At 35.4% G+C, this 20,845-nt stretch overlaps 1 protein-coding gene across 3 annotated transcripts in view; it reads left to right on the forward strand.

Moving 5' to 3' along the window:
* Window positions 1–20,845, forward strand: part of PDS5B (PDS5 cohesin associated factor B) — a 100,485-nt gene that overhangs the window by 15,122 nt on the left and 64,518 nt on the right. For all 3 annotated transcript variants that reach the window (XM_014889782.2, XM_014889779.2, XM_014889781.2), the window contains exons 2-6: window positions 5,074–5,199; window positions 8,565–8,768; window positions 13,193–13,279; window positions 13,379–13,476; window positions 14,558–14,684. In XM_014889782.2, the coding sequence (XP_014745268.1) occupies window positions 5,092–5,199; window positions 8,565–8,768; window positions 13,193–13,279; window positions 13,379–13,476; window positions 14,558–14,684 (624 nt within the window). In that variant the 5' untranslated portion in view covers window positions 5,074–5,091. The remainder of the gene's footprint in view (window positions 1–5,073; window positions 5,200–8,564; window positions 8,769–13,192; window positions 13,280–13,378; window positions 13,477–14,557; window positions 14,685–20,845) is intronic.

A 20,845-nucleotide genomic window follows, 5' to 3' on the forward strand; every position in this document is an offset into this window, starting at 1 on the left:
GGGTAAGACTTCTGCAAAACTATCTGGAGGATGAGGATTTAAACACATGTACTGATCTCTGGAAAGTCACTGTTGACACATGATGACTTCATGTGTGTTAAGACACAGTTTGCTTAGTGATTAGCACAGTTAATTAAATCACCATAGGCAATGTAAACTGTCAACCAAACAAAATACAATTAAATGGAGTGTGGTTTAAGTCCTCCGCTTAGATCATTGACTTAATATTCTCTAATGATATTTATTGACCTATGAAGTGTATTTGCATAGATTCTTAATATGCAAGGTATTAATCCATGTTTTATTTGCAAAATCACAATCTTTAAAGTATTGAGCAAGTAGTGTATGCTCTTCATAAAGTTTTCTACTGTATAGAAAACATCTGAATAATTTAATAATATAATGGTCAGTAGACTTAGCTGGACCTGAGTAGCTATTGGATGCTACTGATTAAGTACAGACCTCATTTGTAGTTTATTTGAGCTTGACCAAATTTTGGCAGTGGTACTTATTACTAATTAACTTTGTTTAGATTAACTGATTGTTCCCATTTGTGGTCTGGCTGATAATCATAATTTTACATTAAATATGATCTTTTGATTTTTGTCACAAGAGGTGAATGACTTTTTAATCCATCCTATTCTAATGCCCAATAAATGTCACTTCCACTTTTGGTTTTTTTTCTGTGCTTTAGTTTTCCTGTTGTCATTGTACAAAGGGTATGTGTTTTGTCATCTTTCTTTTCTCTATATTAGATTTCCACCCCACCTCCCTTATAACTTAGTTTTTAATTGGTCATGCTATTTTTTGCATACTATTTTTCAATACACTTCTACAGACTTGCTCTTGGTTTCTGACTTTAAGTCTTTGAGAAATTATAATTGCAGTGGTGCTTCTGTGTTGAAAGAACGTCTTAAGTCTTACTCTTGTGTATAAAGAGTAGGATTTGTATTTTAAATGCTCTATTATCTTAAAATAGATTTATTTTTTTTGTAGGTTTTGAAGACTTAATTTATAGTACTGTTTAACATGACTGAAAAAACCCAAGCCTGATTGAATCATGATTTTTATTCCTATTGTTAGGACTGGAATTTGTTTGTTACACATTTGTTCAAGTTTCTTGTGACATCTGTCTCCCTTCTCTATCCTCATATAACAGCAGAAACGGTGCATGTCTTAAAGTTTAGTTTATGTGCTTGGATTCTGCATGGTGCAAAGCATTTCATGGTCTGAAGTGTTTTCTTGCCTTAAAAAAGGCATCCATGTGAACATTTTTCCTTTTTCATAGAATCATTAAGGTTGGCAACGACTTCTAAGATCACTGAGTCCAACTGTGTACTCAGAGCAGTGTGTTTAACCATGTCCCCAAGTGCTATATCCACATATCTTTTAAACACTGCAAGGGATGGTGGTTCTACAACTTCCCTGGGAAGCCTGTTTCAATGCCTGATCACTCTTCTGGTGAAGAAATTTTTCCTAATGTTAAACCCTAAACTTCCCCTAGTGCCGCTTGAGTCCATTTCCTTTTGTATTGTCATGCGTTACCTGGGAGAAAAGACCAATCCCCACCTTACCCTCACCTTTTTTCAGGTAATTATTGAGAGCAATAACAGCTGCTCTCCTGACTCCACCTTAAGACCTGAGTCTTCTCCAAGCTAAACAACCCCAGCTCTCTCAGCCTCTTCTTGTGAGACTTGAGCCCTTTCCCTTCTGATGGTGTATATAGAATAATACTGCAATTTTGAAAACATGATGGAGAACTTCTAAAATTTCATTTTTAAAAAAGAAATAATAGAAACTGTCGGCTGAGTCTGTTGAATCTCAAAGATGCTTTCAAAGGAATTTCTTCTTTCAAAAGGCTTGTCATCTTAGACTGTTTTCTTTTGCAATACACTGAATCTATAAAAATGAATTTTAAAAGCTTTTTGAAATTCAGTCATTGGATATTACATCACTGGCTTATGGATTTTCGTTTTCAACATGTTGTATATACAGTTGGCCTTGAGGCTGTTGTTCTTAGTTGTTACTGTCTTCTTTTTCCATGACAGAAGTTCACTGAAACAGCTGATATATCTGTAACATGAAATCACAGAGACTTGCACTTGATTAGAATTGCCAAAATACCCCCCCTCTCTCCAGAATAAAATCCTAGATTCTACTAAGTGTTCAACACAGATTATTTTGATAAAGCTAGGTATGCACAGCTATATTGGCAGTCCGGAAGAACAGGAACTTCTAGCAGTGGAATGTAACCAAGTTTTATTTAGGTGATTGTTGAAATTGTAACTGTAGTACAAGGGGATTGCTTAGTATTGAAGTTTATTTTGTTTTTTTCTTTTTGAATGATAGGTTTTGTTTTCTGCTGTTTCTTTTGAATGGTTTTTGTTTCTGTCAGTATTAGAAGGTTTATAATTCTTTATCCTTTATGTCGTTTTTCTTATAACCTTTTTACAATTATTTTTGACCCTGTAAGATTAGATGTATTAATTCTCTAAAAAATGAAGTCCTATTTATTTTTTTTGCTGTGTACATCCCTGTCTGTAACCTTGGCTGGCTGTTAGGTGCTAACACTGCTGCTCTCTCATTCTTCTTGCTTAATGGGACGGGGAAGGAAATAAGATGAAAAAGCTCATGGATCAAGATAAATGCAGGGAGATCGCTTTCATTCTTCACTAACCTTGATGTCTGTAGGGTTTTTTCATGTTTTTCTCACTTTTCTTCCTAGTAACTGCTGTGCAGCATTTTTTCTCTGTTCTTAAATATGTTATCACAAAGGTGCTGCCAGCATCACTGATGGCTCAACTTTGGCAAGGGATGAGTCCATTTTGGAGCTGTCTGGATCTGTCTCTGTTTGCTATGGGAGCAGCCTCTACAGGGGGCCGTCCCTTCAGCCTCCTCCACTACCAAAACCTTGCCACATAAACACAATACAGATGTTCACTTTCATCCAGACCTTGGTGCCACTGAATGGCATGGTTGTGTGGCTGTTGGACATACCGGCTTCACAGCTTAACTTTACTGTAATGTATGAGTTTCAGTCTTTGAATTATTTCAAAATGTGCTCCAAATGGAACTACATCATCATGTTCTAATCAAGTTTCTACTGCATTTGATCTGATGTGACAGCTATCCACCACTGGAAAATGGAGTTTTGTTCCCCAGTTCCCTTAGTTCCTCTTCTTTCCCTTGAGTTAGCTTTGATGCTTGCCACATGCCTTTCAAAAACAATTAGGCTTGTTTTTTGAGTTGGTAGGTTTGATTGGTCCAACAAAGCATCTGATGCTTTTATACATTCTCAGATTGAGGCGAGCAAGGCTCCCTTCTGCTGTGATGAGCTGTTGAAATGAATTTAGCTATAATATATAACATCATCCCATCTGAAAGGTGGAATGAAATATCTATATCAAATGGCAAGGAGAGTGAACTTCATTACAATTTCTGTGTGCTTTTGAGGAGTCCTAGACTTACTGTCATGACAGTGCATTAAAGAAATATAATGGCGATAAAAGTGACATCATATTTTAGTATTAGAACAAGTTACTTCAATGGGTTTTGTTTCCTCTCAGCTTTGTCATTGTCAACTTTTACTACAACTGCTAGCACATGATGCTGTTCCACTGCTGGGTGTTTGTAGGTGCAGAGAAGATGACAGAAACTGAGTTGACTTTTGTGTATCTGTTGAAGTACATTGCATGTCATGCCTGTTGAATGAAATCTGGTTATGTTCATTCTACTCCTATTTCCCCTATTTACAAAAATAAAATGTATTGTGCTGTATGTGTTCTTTGCAAAATAAAAAAAATTAAAAACCAATGTTAACTTTTTGTTAGGTAAAAGATTAGGTGAAGATGAAGCAAAATCTGTAATTTTGGTTGTTTTCATGCAATAAAAACTGAAGAATACAAAACACGTCGACATGTTTTGGAGGGGTTGGGTAGATAAATATATATTTCAAGTTTGTAGCTCTCCTTCAGTGTAGGATGACCTTGGCTTGGGGGCTAGTGAGTTTTAATTAGAGCAGTTATGGAATATGCTGGTAACTGAGCTCTTCTTGTGGATTCTGGCTGATTTTTATTTCTGGTGTTATAGTTCCAAGAAATTCAAAGTATACATAGATTCTTGTATAGGAGATCTGTAGGAAGAAAATACCTGACTTGGAATTCACAGTTCAGAGCAGTCATGACTATCAGAAATGGATCATACTTTTAGCTAAATAAATAAAAATATCAAGACAATGACAAAGAAATGTGTTTCTTTTGTTACATTCTTCCTTTGTAACTGCCCTTGTACAGTTTTACTCTAAGATCCTGTGTCCCCACATATGCCATTTAGATTTTTTCATCGTCTTTTGTATTGATTGCTTTTATGTAAGTAAAGGTTTCAGTTTAGCTTCCTCCTCTACAGCAATGAAACTTTGCATAACTTCAAGTGGATTACATGGCAGTCTGCATTTGCTTCAGTTTAAAGGGGCTGAAAAACCAAGTAACTGGGTTTTGTTCCTAGTTAGAATGTAGGAGGAAGATACCATTGCTTATCTGCATTCTTTCACTTGAAAACTTGGCCTTAATGGCATAGAGGAAAGACTTGTATTTGGCCTGCTCTGTTTCTGTCTCTAATTTCATTCTCTATCTGCTGCTTGTCTGTCAGTACTGCTGAGTTACAACTGATCATGTGTCACAATTAACTGGTCTTTAGGCTGTTTTGGAAAACTTTTTTGGAAAGCTAGCTGGGATCTATTATTACCAAGAGGTGGAAACAGATCATACAGTACAGTAAGATTCTTGGTTGTGTCTTGTGAAGATTGAATACATTCCAGAATGAGGACTTTTAGCTTTTTTCTGATGTGTACTTCTTGAAAGCTTTATTGTGTCATAGGACAATCTACCTGGATATCAAAACTGTTGCTGTCTCTCGCAGTATAGATTACTGAAATCAATCAAAATATTTTGTCTTTTTTGTGTTTTTATGTGTTTGTTGATATATTTCTAGTTGGATTTTGTTGGTCAGAGTGGGACAGATGTGGTTAAGCATGAATTAGTTAAACAACATTGTCTTCTTAATTTCTTTCCCCAGTTTTAAAACCGTGAAATCATGGCTCATTCAAAGACGAGAGCCAATGATGGAAAAATCACATACCCTCCAGGAGTCAAAGAAATCTCTGATAAAATATCTAAAGAAGAGATGGTGAGAAGACTAAAGGTTAGTAAGCAAGTAATTGCTTGCAGATTAAAGTTTCTTGTAAAAGATATTAAATGATCCTATTACTATAGTTTGTGTCTGGAAGGGCGGTTTTTTTCCTTTGGGCTTTACCTTTTCTATGCATAGAAGGAGAAACTTGTTTGCTCTTGTGCCTTCTCTTCTATCACTGTCTTGAAATGGCTTGTTCAAAAAAGGTTTAAATGCATTTAAAAATCACAAATAGAAATGAGCTGCATTAATTTCAAATACTACTTAAATTTTTTTCAGCTCTTATGCTAAGTCAGTACTTTCATTGTTTTCAAGTATTTTCCTCTTTAAAAGAGTCATCATTTTAGAAATAATTTGGATACCTCTTAATGCATTCCTGTTATGCCTTTGTGCTCTTTGATTTGTTTATAAAAACCATTATTCTCACTGTTTTAGCCTGTATCATGATGAAGGTAGTCTTTGTTATACTTTAGTCTATATATTTTGATTATACTTAGTCTTTGATGTATTTCTGTCTTGAGTTTCTTGACCACTTTATTTGGCCTAAGTGTACAGGAAGGTTGGACAGATTTGGAGGCTAATTTTATTATTAGAGTTCTGTATCTACCTGTGTACTCACACAAAAAGGCAGGCCTGTATTGTGCAAAAGGAATGCCTGCAGCTTGGGCTTGCCCTGTGAAACAGGAGGGAACAGTTATGGGAGAGGAACAGATGGAAGAGCTTAATTTGGAGTTTTTCTGAAGAAGTAGTTTTAAGTCAGTTGGAACTATGGGTAAATGAACAAAAACCAATAAAATCTCAACACAAGGATAGCTTCTCCTCTTCCCCTCAGTAACCTGTCTAGGGATTTTTTTGGTTGATGGACTTTAGTGAGTATATTGCATTCTATGATGCTGAATAAAAGACAATATTTATAACTTTACATATGAGTGATTGATTCCTAAGAGAAGGAATTCTTTATTAGCACTTGCATATTTTTTTCAGCTTGTGGAAATCCAGCACTGCAGTTCTTACTAATCCTTTTTCTCCTACAGCTTAATTTCATTTTTGGCCTTGGATGTCTGTTCCCTTTTGTCATCTTGATCTGTCTTGCAGAATAAGAAGACTTTTTAAGATATCTTTTTTCTTGTTGGCTGTTTGTTCTGACTGTGAATTAATTGGTGCTCAGGCAGGGAAAAAAATGGCACAGTGTTTCTTTTACGATAGGTTGGATGATCCATGCTACACCACAAGTGTACAGAACTTCAGTATAAACAGCAGGTGCTAAAGAGCAGTAGTTGATAAATAAGTGAACTATTAGCCTCTTGATTTCTCTGACTGCCAAATTCACATAATTATTAGGGAAAAAAGCACTTTTCTGTGCAGAAGTAGACATTCTGCTGTTTGTTGATGACGATACAGTAATATAAATGCAAATTATTGGGAAATCTGAGAATAAAATGGAAAATATGCAGAGTGAATTTCTGTATTAGCATGACTCACCTTGGAAATTTTATGCATTTTGAATTGATGCCCTCTTGAAATTTATAATAGATTTAGAAAGGAGATAGAAACTAAGTGGTGTGACAGTTGTGAAGTAGCACTGAAGACAGAAAGAACAGTGATAAACACTTGGAAATGATGAATAGTGTGAGAAAAACATTTTCCCTACATTTTCTTTTAATACACAAATACCAAATCATCATCTAATGAAATACTAATTTTAGACCACCAGTCTAATAGTCTTACACGTCCCTGTAAGTTTTATACAAGTAAATTCCAAAGCTTGTTTATGTAGAATGATGTAGTAAAAATTGAATGGGTTAATACGTGCCACATCTGGAGGATGAAGCTCCAGGTGTGTAAATCGTGGTGGTCTGGGTGTGATTTCAGGCTCCGGAGTCCTCTAACCTATTGCTTTGCAGGAACGTGGAAAACTATGACTACTAGCTAGTTTTCCTTTGTTTTTCCTGAAACACTGTGATGGATTGCTCTGCAGACAGGATGACTGATCTTTGTTGTCCTGACTTGTACAGATGTTCATGTTATCAGGGAAAAAACACTAAAGGTTCATTTCCAGAGTAGACAAAACCTAAACTTGCTGCAAGAAGTGTGAAAAGACTACTTTTCATAGAAATGAGAACAATTCTGACTTGGAAATTACTTTAAATAGTGTTTAAGAGCACCAGAGCACTTCATCTGCTTCATCTTGTGCCTGACTGGGGAGGACTTTATTTTTCTTCCAGTGGAAGTTGTGTCTGCATAAGTTACTGATCTTCTGTGCCTTTCTGTAAAGGAGTCTCATATGTTTGGAAACTTCACAGCTTCAGTGATCCTAATTATGCAGAAGTTTGGAGGTTTTTTAAGTTGAGCTTGTTGCTCCCTGGCCACTTACAGTAAATTTTTTGGAGGGGGAAAAAAGCCAACCAAACAACAAACTATAGCAAAGTAAAGTATTTTGCAGTGTTACAAGATTCTAGGATTTGCCATTATTATTCTTTGTATTATATCTCTTTCTGTACTGAAGAAATAGATGGGACTTTTGGCTTTAATTCTCGGGATTGTGTAATTAAGTAATTTTTTTAATTTTACAAGAGTTGAACTCCTTAAAATAACTCTGCCTCTGTGAGTCAGATAAGGAATTGGAGAAGGACATAATTACTTTGTTTTGTCAATACATTTCTCTTCTTCAGAAGGTTTTTAAGTGTAAGAATTCTCACCAACTAGCAGTTACTAAATATAGCTTTTCCTGCTTTTGTTTTATTTAGCATGTTAAATATTTGGTGTCTTAGACTCTTCTTTCTTCCATAACTTTAGTAACTGCGTCCTAATAATCCTAGTGGTCATTTTAGTTTTGTTGGACAACATCCATGCCACTGAGCAGCCTGGATTAAATATGCATTTGCTGAAAGTGTGTGCTCTGCTTCTGGACAGCACAGGGAATAGAATTTTCCTCAGAGCAGTAATAGGCAAAAACCTGAAACTGAAAGAGATTAGAAGGGGAAAAACACATTGCTGAATAGTTGAGGGATGAATAAATATTTTTAATAGCATTTTGTTGTTTTCTGAATTTTAAATGAATGGCTGTAACAGTGAATGCTGTTGCAATTTTTCAATTGTCCAACTTGATTATATGGTTTCTCAAAAAGATTTGGGAAGTCTACAACTAGGCTTTCAGTAGTTCTGCTGAGACTGTGTGTTGGGAGAGTTGAGAGAGTACTTGGCCAGGTCTTTCCTGTGCCCTGAGAAATGAAAACACTGGTTGCTCAAGTAAGTACTACTGCATAGCTAATAATGCTTCTGACAGAAGTTGCATAAAATCAGAAAATAACTTTTAGTAAGGATTCTGTTACACAGAGTACTTAATTTTATGTACTAATATGTGTCTGTCTATTTAGATGGTCGTGAAAACTTTCATGGATATGGACCAGGACTCTGAAGAAGAAAAGGAGCTCTACCTAAATCTTGCTTTACATCTTGCTTCAGATTTTTTCCTCAAACATCCCGATAAGGATGTACGTTTGTTGGTAGCATGTTGTCTTGCTGATATTTTCAGAATTTATGCCCCTGAAGCTCCATACACTTCACCGGATAAACTGAAGGTAAATGAATTTCTTTTTCCACTCCAGGTTTTTACACTCAGTGACTAATATAATTGGTTGTGACTGCTTTTTCCCTCCTTTTATTTCTGGTTCAGCCTAAACAGTTCAAAATTTTCACTTGATTTTGGAGTATTATTGGTCAAGTCAGTTATCCATGACATAAAGGGCTGTATAGCACATCTTCCAATAACTTGCAAGTTTTGGATTTGTAGTGAAAGTCATTATTTTATTTAACTGTTTTTTGGGATTTGCAGGTCACTTTACTTTAGAAATATTTACGGTATGTATAGCTTTTATCACAATCTCTTGCAAGATAGCTAATACTTCACTTGGGAAAATATCCCTGCATCTCAAATTAAACTACCAAGAGGTGACTACTTATATATTTATAGATAAAGGTTCTATCGGAATAAAGTACTTCTGTACTGAGTTTAATGATTTTTGATGTGACTTGGAAAATTCTGCGATTACAAACATCACTGATCCCACTAGATGGAGATGGTTGATAGAGAAATGTTAGCTTTGAAAAGGAAGTACAGATCTGACTCATTTGTTTAAAAGAAAATGTATAGATTGTTTTGTGGGGCTTTTTACTTTTTAAAGAGGAAAACGAACTTAGTTCCCAACTCTATAAATCAAACTGTCTCCCTTGCGCAGTCAGAATCTACAGTGATGAACTGAGTTTTGGGGGGAACTGCACAAAAAACAGGTGAAAGTAACACTGAAAAATGCATGCTTTTTTTGTCTCCCTGATTTAGGCGTGTGTGTGATCTTTTTTGTTTAGTTTGGTTTGTCTTTGTTTATTCCACAGTAGAATAAAGAGATGGTTGTGGTAGATGGGCTATCTATTATCACTTAATAGGAAATCACTCAATTTCTCATTTAGTGGTTGTACCAGCAGTGCTTCCTAATTAGGGAAACAGTGCAGTTTCAAATGCCATAGTACATCTTTTGTTAACAGACATACTGGAGAGGTATCTAGGGATTTCTTAGTTCTGTTTGCTTAATTCTGATTTTGTGTGTAATCAGAGGTACAACATCGACTTACCTTATTATTGATTGCACCATCTTCAGCTGGAGATAAATATTAGCTTTCTCTACTGTTCTATATGTAAGTCTTGTTTTCAGGTGTCCTGATTTCTATTTCAGTTTTGAGTATATATTTTCATTTGCTTGTTAGTCTTAGAGCTTTAATTCCTCTCTGAGTTGGGCTAACTAAGTTCTTCCTTAGAGTATTTGATCTACCAAATGCTACTAAGCTTCAGATTTCATGGTATACAACATTGGAAGGTTTACAGTACTGATCTCATACCTGAAGTGTCAGAATACTACAACCACTGCTTGGACAGAGCTCGGAATGGATGAGGGACTTCCACTGCCAGCATTGAGTTCTGTAATCTGTGTGGATTTCAGAATTCAGTTTCTTGATGCAGTTTTCTAAACACATTTTGAGAAATAAAGAAAAGTCAAACAATAGGGACCTTTTCCTAGGGCTGCTGGGGTAGGTTTTTTGCAAACCCATTTCCTCTGAACTCAGCTTTTGTGGTTGCAGGACAAGCTCTGGTAGAAATGTCGAAGAGTTCCCTCCACTTTATGACAGAGGTAAGAGGAAGAATGCTTCCTCTTGGGTTGTATCTTGGCACTATTTTTACCCAGTATTGAATATCAAATCCATACTGCAGCTGAGTCTATTCCTGTATGTTTAACACCAAAGTTAACAGTGGCAAAAGGGAGTGCTGAAAAGGATTAATTTCTTGAGAGGAAAAGACTTAAGTTTTTGCCCTTGCTTCAGATTCAGTGGATCTCTTTGTAACTTACGTATTGTGCCAGATAGATGCTGAGGAAAGGGATAAGAATCTCAGGTTTCTCTCTTTTATGTGTATCATCAGTGTAAATCTTACATTCCTTGCTGATCATTGAAAGAATGTTGATAACAGGGATGGAAAATGCCATGAGTGATACAAAAACAGAGCTGGTGTAGGTTTGCTCTGCTGAGATCTTGAAACTTCGAACTTTAAGTCCTCCTCAGTCCGTGTAAAGCCTAGAGCCCAAATGTATTTCTTTGGTGGGAAGATAATCTAATCACTTTTATATGTATTAATTGAAAATGACTTTAACAGAAGGGCTGTCTGCCTGTCTCTGCTGAAATGTAGATGTTAAAAAGGGTATATGGTAGCAGAACCTCGGTTATCTGAAGATGTTCTCTGGTGAGAGTCATGGCTCTGGTGGTTACTGAATCCATTATGTAGTTAATTGGCATTAAGACAGCAATCCACCAAAAAAAAAAAAAAAAAAAAAAAATTCTTTTTTTTCCCCTGAAGTTGAAGTGTGAGCACTTTTGTTTCTGAAGTCTGAATTCTAATGTAGACTTGCTTTATGCAGTCTCATGTGAAAATATATTTTCCAATTGTGAAATTATTGCAACTTTTTGGCTGCAGCCAAAGTTTATTTTAGCCCGTGTTTTGAATTTATAAATGTATGTTCAAGTAGTACGTTATGTGTGCTTAAAGGGAAAACTGTGGTTAAAAAGGAGGAAGTGTTTGGTCATAGTACATGAGATAGTAAAAATTAGTGAATACTTCTGAGTTTAGTCTGTCTTACTTTCTTTAAATAGGAATAGGGAAAAATAGTTCAGGAATATACGCTTGCTTTTTCAAGCAATGCTGTTATTTGAAGCATTCAGGTGTTGGACTTCATGTACATGTGTGCTATTCATTAATGTCTGTAGTTGTATACAGCACAGTGATGAGAACTTTTGGAAAATTAGCAGGGTCTTTGAATCACATTCATTAAGTAAGTTGCATATTGAGCAGGAGGATAAAAAGTAAGATACTTGGTTAAATGAACTGACTGAGATTTACCTCCACAAGCAAAGTTTAACAGAAATAATTAACATAGAGCATGGGTTCTGAGATTAAGTATTTTTTATTTTGACATTGGTCAGTCTGTCATGTGCCCCTTTTCTTCTTCAATTGATTCTTATTCTTCCTTGAGACTCAGTTTGTATGTCTTTAAACTTCACAAAACCCTCCAGTGTACCTGTTTTCCATAAGATAGCATTCATTTTTGGGTGGGGACTGATGGCTGGCTAGTGTTCAGGCACTAATTTTTCAAGAGGGACTCTTCAGATGGGCGTTTGTGTGGGGACTGAATGCTCCTGAATGGTTGGAGACCATTAGATGTGTCCTTTGTGTCTTTTGGTTTAATTTCAGGGAAGGAGTAGATTATATGCTCTGTAGGGGATCTGAAGTGTGAACCAGGCAGTGATCCTTCTGATCATCCTTAACTCTTCAAAATCAATTTCAAATCTAATTAAAACATGAATGTAGCTATATCTCTGAACTGTGTGTTTGCTGTGCTTTCTTGCCAAGAGTTGGTGATGTCACATGTAATCGAGTTCTTGATTTTTACCTAGATCCACAAGAAGTGCTCAGCTTAATGATTAAGGCTGGATTTTGTGGTTATAATGTTAGAAAAAAATAAACCCTATTATTTTCTTTTGTCTGTGTATTATTTTTAGGCAACTTAAGGGAAATGGTCATTTTGAAAGTGATATAGAAAAGCCTTATAGACTATTTCAGGACTAAGGCTCTCATTTTCAGTAAGGCTCTCATTTTTTATGGCAACTTTATACGTTTTGGAATTTATTTGATGTACACCTAGGTTGCAGGATGAAACATGGATACAGTTGAGGCTGTGAAGAGTGTTTCTGGTGATGCTTATTTCTAAATATTCTGATTTAATATAGTCATCTTAGATTAATATAGCTGTGGTTGTGAATTTCCAGCTGTTAATTATCTGAATGTAAAAAAAAAACAACCTACAAATATACATTCTTGTGTTTCCATTCTGTTCATAATTGACTATTTGTTCCTTGTAACTTGCTTCAATTTACTGTGTGTCAGACTTTCTGTAGGAGTCTTCTGGTGGTGAAAGTTGATAGAAGAAGCAGGAGCAACTTAGTTTATTAGTTTTTGCAAGAAGATGTTATCTGTGATAATACTCTTAGGAAAGATGTAGTTGCCTACTGCTCTTTTCCCCTTCTTTTGAAGCTCATTGTAATATGAAGTAAAAGTATTAAATTCATTGTCCTGCTGAATAATAATCTCTTGACTTCTGCAGCCAGACAGTTGCAGCTGTGTTTGTCAAGCTGAGTGCATTTCTTTGGAAATGAAAAACATTTGTTTCCTTAGGAAAAGGTTACTTTCTCAACCCTTTCAAGAAACATGATGTATTTTAAAATTATTCCTTGACATTTTCCATGATGTTTTTGTAGATGATCTTCTTTTGGATAGTGAAATAATGTCTGTCATTGCTGCATATTTTGTAGTAACTAAATAATACAAGTAACTTTAAAAGGTAATTATTTTATTTTGAAGGTTTAATTGCAGTTGATTGAGTAACTAGCACTTCTTTCTTTTCAGGATATATTTATGTTCATAACAAGGCAACTTAAAGGTTTAGAAGATACAAAAAGCCCCCAGTTTAATCGATACTTTTATTTGCTTGAGGTAAGATTCATAACTTATTTCATTATAAACTGTTAAAGATAATCTTTCAGTTTAATCTTCTATTAACTACTCCTTTTATTTTTCCCTGTTCCCACACAGAACATTGCTTGGGTCAAGTCTTATAACATATGCTTTGAATTAGAAGACAGCAATGAGATTTTTACACAACTGTATAGAACGCTGTTTTCAGTAATAAAGTAAGTATTTTCACTCCAAATTACAGTATATTATTGCATGATTGAGGTCAGCAACTTCTAACGTAGCTGTTCAGTGTAACTTTTAGCATTAATGACTGTAGTTTTGTAATTTAGTAATTTAGTTTAACTAAGGTAGCAGAACTGTCTGTTTTTTCTGTTTTAATGAAACAAGACACGCTGCACATCATCTTTTTTTCCTAAGAATCTTAGCTTCGGTTGCAATTTACTGCATTTATTTTATTCTGTTCTCGAAATTAAATAGTGTGATGTGCAATTCTAAGGAGATTGGAGGATTATTGCTGTAAAAACACGAGTCAGAAAGTAGTGGACACTGGAAGGTACTGTTAGAGGTAGTATAGTCTTTTCTCTTTGCTCAAACCAGGTCAGCTTGAGCAGATTGCCCAGAACTGTAGCCAGTTAGGTTTTGGGCATCTTCAAGGATGGAGAGGCTGTGCCCTCTTTGGGCAACTTTCTAGTGCTCAATCACCCATTTATTTATGATGTCGGAATGGTATGTCTTGTAGTTCACCCTGTGCCCATTGCCACTTGTTCTGTGACTGGACACCACTGAGCATGTGGTGTCAAGACAGTCTTGCCCTGTCTTCTCTATTCCCAACATCAGGTATTTAAACTTATCATTATGTTCTTTCCTAAGCCATCTCTTCTCAAAAGCTCTCTCAGCCCCTCAGCTGAGAGCAGCTCCAGGCCCTTAATCATCTTTACAAATGTTTGCTGGGCTGAATCCAGGATGAGGGTATCCCTTTTGTGCTGGGAAGCCCAGAACTGGACACAGCACTCCAGAGGAAGTCTCCTCAGTGCTGTGCAGAGTAAGGGATGTTGTAATACACTGTCTTTTCATGGTAGGGACAGATAGTCTTACTGCAGTAGTGAATGTGGAGAGCATGAAATTTAAGAATGATGGTATATGAAATCAAGGAATTGAAGTATTTTTATTTCTAAGAAAACTTGTGATTTGCTGACTTTACTCCTTGTTGTTTGGCATCACCACAGGGAGTACTCTGAACAGAAATTGTACTTTATATAGATATTACACCAAGAATTATTATTTTTTTAATTTCAGCAATGGTCATAACCAGAAAGTACACATGCACATGGTTGATCTAATGAGCTCTATCATTTGTGAGGGAGATACTGTGTCACAGGAACTTTTGGATACAGTGTTAGTTAATCTAGTGCCAGCACATAAGGTAAGACTTAGTGGCTTATGTTTTGTTTTGTTTTGTTCTATTGTTTTTTTTGTAATCATGATTTCTTGGATGTATGTGTTCTAATATGTTCTTGGATGTATGTACATCTAATTGAGAGAATGGCTGTAGCAAATGTCTGTATTATCTGAATTTCTTTCAGCAAACAAATAATTTTAATAGAAAATTCAATCAAGTTTCATTGCTCTGATATACTTGCTATAAATGAAGTATCAATAATCTAAAAGGTTGAGTGTCATGAATTTAAACAGCTTCCTTATGTCCCATTAATGCTGGTAGAATGGAGCAGGGAAGTTACAAATATCCTTTGGAAAGTTTTTAATTTATGTAATGCTTTGTCAACAGTTCAAACAGGTGCTGCCCTGAGTGGGAGGGAAAAAAGTTAAGATGTCTGAAATACAACAGAGCCAATTACAAATCAGCAATGTTGGCTTGGTGTTATTGGTACGTTTCTGATGCAGCCATAGAATTAAAACTGTGTGCAGAAATGGTGGTTCTGGAAGACCCAAAGGAATGGCTGTCTTTCTTACCTTAATGAAAAATGTCACATTAAAAAAAAAAAGTCTCCTATAGATGAACTAAAGAAAAAGCTTTAAAACTGTGCACATGTTGTGATACTTAAATGTTTAAAAAGCATACAAGTCTGACTCCTTAGTTCAGGAATCTGACTATGTCTTACTGAAATCTCATGGGCTGCTCACTTCAAAGTTGTGCATGACAAAAAAAGACTGCTGGGAATTAGCTATGAAATGTATCTTTAGCTGTATTTCGGACACTTCTAATAGCTTTTTCTCCCTTAAGTTGTGTTCAGGAAAGTGCTAACTACTGTAGTTTCTGAAAAGTGTAGGGTTAAGTGCTTATTAACAGAGAGATGCTTTGGAATGCCTGCTAGTGTGCCTTTACTACTTGCCATTAATTTCAGTAAATAAATAGCACATAAATTATTTTCTATTGCCAATGAAAAACTAAATGCTTAATATAGGTCATTAATTATTTTTCACCACTGGAAATGTTTTAGCTGTGTCCTTCCAGGCGTCTAATACTTCTGTGCCAGGACTAGACTTAAATTTGTGTGGCTAAAGTCCAGATCTATGAAGTAAAGCTTTAGAATACAAAAAAACAACAGCAAGAATATGCAAAATATTTGAGTTTGTATTTTCTCAGTTATTAAGAATTTATTGTTTCATTGTGTCATCTATGTTCAACTTGATTTGATTGTGTACTCTTTTTATGTTTCATGTTTAATAAACTGACTTTCATTTGAAGAATTTACATCTTTTTAGGATGTCTGTAGCATTAAAACAATTCCATTTCATATTGGATTTAAAATTATTGACTGAAAATTTTAATAAAGGTAATATATTTGGGGGTTTGCATTTTCTGCAGCATTTCTTTTAATCCAAGTCTCTCTGTGGATAGGATCTCATTTATAGCCTGCTTTCTAACTGAAGTAGTTACATAATGTCAGACTGTATTCTGAGTACGTTTACCTTTATTTTTTTTGCATACTAATGGAAAGGAGCTTCTAATATTTGTCTGTTTCATCTCAAAGTCTTCACAAAGCGAATTTTTATTTTAAATTATTTAAAATTTGGGTCCTCTAACTACTTTCTGTGGCTAGTCGTGTCAAGTTGGAAAAGTGTAATAAATTCAGATTTGAGAATTTTTCCACTCTTCCACTGAGCACAAAACTAGAAGGTGATAAAGGATAAGGTCCACTGTAAGAAACCTGTTCAGCTGTGTGGGCTGTGGAAAAGGGAAATTGAATAATCAGACTGGTCACCAAAAATGGCATAATGGCACACATTGGTGTAATGGTCTGTAGTGAATCCCCAGATTTCCTAGGGCCCAAAAAATATTTTTGGTGGAGTGGAAGAAACATAATCTGCTACTCACTTGGGTTTGAAGATGATCAGATTGAGAGATTGTTGAAGATAAGGCAATTGCATCTGTAGAAAGTGACACAGGCAAGTGGTGTATTTTTAATATGCCCAAAAGGATGATTTTGCATGAGAGGGAGTGGGTAGTGGTCTTGTGAACTGAATGACTGCATCATAGAAAAGAGTTGTATTGGTAAAACAAGACTGAGCTCCTCAAATCTCAGTCTGTATAATTTATCTAACCTTTGGTCTGTATATTTTGAGAACAGAAGGTTCATCCAGTGTCTTAAATTCAACACTGGACAGCTTGAAGCAAAAATTACTTGAATATTTTTAAGAGATATAGTAATTAATTAAGCAGTTTACAAGAGGTTAATTCAATACTGTTACCCCTTAAACCAAAACAATATTTTTCCAAAGATGAAAAATAGATGTGGTCCCTAGTCCTGAGTAGTGAGTGTAAAAAGCAATGGTGCTTGCAGGATGGCTGCAAAAACTCGGGCATAAGGAGCATATACTGGACACACGATGTATTACCAAGTATTTGTACACCATAATTAGTAGTCACTGAAGTAGAGACAACTCTAAACTACTCTATCTCCCTTGAGTTTGTCATCCATCTCACTTGGTCAGGATAAAAACCATACTAATGTAAACCTGAATGAAAGCAGCTGACACCAAAATCAGAAAACAGACATGCTGGAGTGTGCACAGGCTTGCTTAACTAGTACAGCTGTCAGATAAGCCAATAAAATGACAAGCTTAACTTCTCTGACCATGTGCTTAACTCTTAATTTTGATGCTAAATTATTTTTTTCCTTTTGTAATTTCTCTTCTATCAACTTAACTGAAATTCTTTTGATAGAATTACATTAAGAGGGAATGAATTTAAGCAACCAGATAAGACCTAGAAACAAGTGAAGAGGTAGTATGAAAAGGCAAGAAAAATTAATAGTTTTCCTTTCCCCTTTAATGATCTTTTTGTATTATAAGGCTTTTATGTCAGACCTGCAAACCATTTTGTGTTTGTGCAATGTGTTAGAAGGCAAATTGTACTTGATTTCCTTGGGTGTTTGCCAGTGTTCCATTTTCAGCCTCAGGACTGCTATAGGGAATCCCACATTGCACATCCCACGTGCTTTACATGCCTGTGTTTTAGAAAAACTGATATTGACAATTAAATTCTAAACAGTCTCTACTAGGAATTTGCTTAATATTTAGTGTTATCTATCTTGGCAACACTTCAGCTGAGTTTTTTCTTTGTCAGCCATCCTTAAGAATCTGTTTACCTTCCCCAGGAGAGCAAGAGAATCTCATTAAATTGTTTTGTCAGGTGCTATTGGATACTAATTCAGCGGCTATGCCATTGATAATAGGAAAAAACCTGAAGATACTTTTCAAATTCCAAGAAAATAATATGTGAAAATATATGCTTTTCAGGAATATTTGCACTAGATACACACTTAACATTTGATATTCCTCCCAAAGCAACAAAATAAAGGCTGGGTTGATGCTAGCTTAGTTATCTTCTATAAATGAAAATTAAGGGACGTGCATTTGTTTTCTGTTGTCTTTTCTTCTTTTTCTTTTAAGGGATGGTTAGAAATTATTTCACTCTCATATTTTTTTGATCTGTGTTAAATTGGTAACCTGGAAAAAAAGGAATTAAGAAAAAGTCAACTGGATATGAACTTCTGACCCCATTGTACAAGAACAAGTTATTTTGCCTCTGTGGCATACTCTGATGTAGAATATTGTCTGTATAAGCACAAAAATGTGTGTGCCATACTGTCAGAGAGGTTGCCACTGCTTCTTCTGTCAGGAAGTAGAAGTTTATCAGTCTAGAGAAAAGCAGGTATGAAAAATGAGTTGGCCAAACCGTTAATGTCTTCCAAAAGTATAAAAAACTTGAAATACCAGCAACAAATGCCTAAGAATCGTGGTAGAAATTGAGAAAAAGGAGAGAGCTTATGGTTGACCAAAATAGGCTCTATTCAGGTATTATTGCTGGAGGCCTCTCAAGGTTTTAAAAAATATAAATGTTCTCCACTGTTTATTAACATTCTTTTCTGAAACAAAACTGGAAGTTTTCGGGGGCAAAGTCTGGTTCGGATGTTGAATGTAACCTCTGTTTTCTTGCAGAAGATTTGTGTTCTTCCTTCTCAGGGATGGTTCTTTGGTTTCTGCTTATCAATCAATATTTATTTTGGTTTTTTACTTCAAAATGGAGTAATTGCTAATGATTATTTTAAACAATGTTGCCAACTGATGGCTTTGTTTCTTCCCCGTTCAGGACTCTAAAAACCTTATGCCTATTGGATGCTTACGTGCTCCTAAAGGCATCCTGATTAAGATAATTGTCCCCATCATGGGGGATTTCTTAAATCATTAAAAGATCTTGAGATACACATCAGTTTTCTTTCCAAACATATGGAAAGATTATAAAGATGATAATGGTAGAAAAGCTTATCTAAAAACAGAGAAGAAATTTGTAAAATTAGATGTTATCCTTTAAAACTTCTTCAGGAGAACAAAGTTTAGGATATTTTTGTGACTGTTGAATTAGTCGGAAGGCTTGGTTCTGTAAAAGATCTTCGAACCTACTTGGTAAAGGCTGGGCTGCTCTTGTTTTCATTTCACCTAAGGCAGTGCCACTTCTGCTTGTTTCTGTTTTTATCCCGAAGCTGGAAAATGAGGAGAAAACTCTCGTGTGCTTTTAAGTCTTCTTTGATATTGTTATTTTCAGAAAGTGGGGCCTCTGGACATTTGAGGGTCATGACTATTGGTACTATTAAATCAAGTACATGAGGCATGAAAAAAATAGCTAACTTTCCTTAGCTGCTTGTGCTCTAGACTATTTTTCCTCTTTAGAGCTTTTTTTAGCTAGATATTTGCATTACACTTCCTTCTTACTCAGGGTTGCAAACAGCCACTTCTAGCATTTATCTTGGGAAACATTAAGCTTTGAAGTGAACTGCTGTGCAAAAGATACAAGCTGAAACTGTAATTAATGTGAATCAGAACAGATCTGCCTGTTGGAACTCTTCTGTGCTAGGTCTGCTGTTTAGACCTGCTTTATACTAAATAAGATCTTGCTCATGATCCTGAGTTCCCTCTTACCCAGGTGAAAGTGGTTTTCTTTGTGTGCTGGAGTTGAGCTGTGAAGTCAAGAAGGATCAGAACAAGAATTGCAAGTGGCATACATTCCTTGTTGTAGTTATTTGTGCCTTTTATTTCCTGAACCATTAGGATTCTGAATAACAGAAAACAAATGATTCCAGTAAAAATACCTCTTTTTTTATTGTTACCATAAAGAACAATCCATTGTGCAGTGTTTTCTGGGACATGGAACAACTGTGCAATTTAGTAATAAGATGAAAGTATTTTATATATTAAAGTAGCTTTCCAGAATTGGAATTTTTGGTCACCTTATATGTTGGCTTTGAGCAAAATAGACGCTTCAGGCATGGGTTTTTGTAGTGCTTCGAGTTCAGTCACTTGACTTAATTCTATCAGTAGGCAAGTCAAAGACTTTGTTTTATATTTTCAGAAAATGTTAATCTGTTCCCACTGCTGTTTAGAAGCCTATAGTTCTATAGGGTTTTGTAAATTTCAGACAGTACTCTCTGTATCTTTGCAAATCCTCTCTTTCATTCAGACAACTCTAAAGAGCCCAGCATGTTCAGGTAAAGAACTACTTAGGGTGTGGCAACACCTCTTGTGTTTGCGTTTCATTGTGCTAAAAGAAGTTCTCTTCCTTTTATGGTGAGAAATATTTTTAAAAAGCAACCGCAAACTGCCTCTTTTTTACTGTTGAATTATAAACTGAATATACTGGGTTTTTTTTAATTGCAAAGACTAATAAAAATTGTGGAAACTATATTTTTGTAGAGTTTTTTTAGCTATTAAAATACTACATATTCTTGTGGATTGAAGACTTTTTTCTCCATTATTCTGCGTGTTAATCAGTTCTGCAGTGGGTGTCACAAGGGCCGAGTTGCATTTTCTTCTGAAAATTTTTGAAAAATAATTGTGATATAGAAAGTGAAGAAAGGATGAAGCAACTAGAGCGTGGAGAATGTGTGCAGGGAAATGGAGAAAACAATGATAGAGCAATAACACAATTAGACAAATGGAAGGCTAGGAATGTTGAAGAGGGAATTATGGTTTTCAATTTTTTTGTATTAATTTAGTTTTTATTTTCCCATAAACTGAAATTCTAAGGTCTTTTTTCCTTGCTATCTCAGACAACAGACTGAATAT

This window comes from Sturnus vulgaris, chromosome 2 (genome assembly GCF_052056855.1).
Source record: "Sturnus vulgaris isolate bStuVul1 chromosome 2, bStuVul1.hap1, whole genome shotgun sequence".
Classification (NCBI taxonomy): domain Eukaryota; kingdom Metazoa; phylum Chordata; class Aves; order Passeriformes; family Sturnidae; genus Sturnus; species Sturnus vulgaris.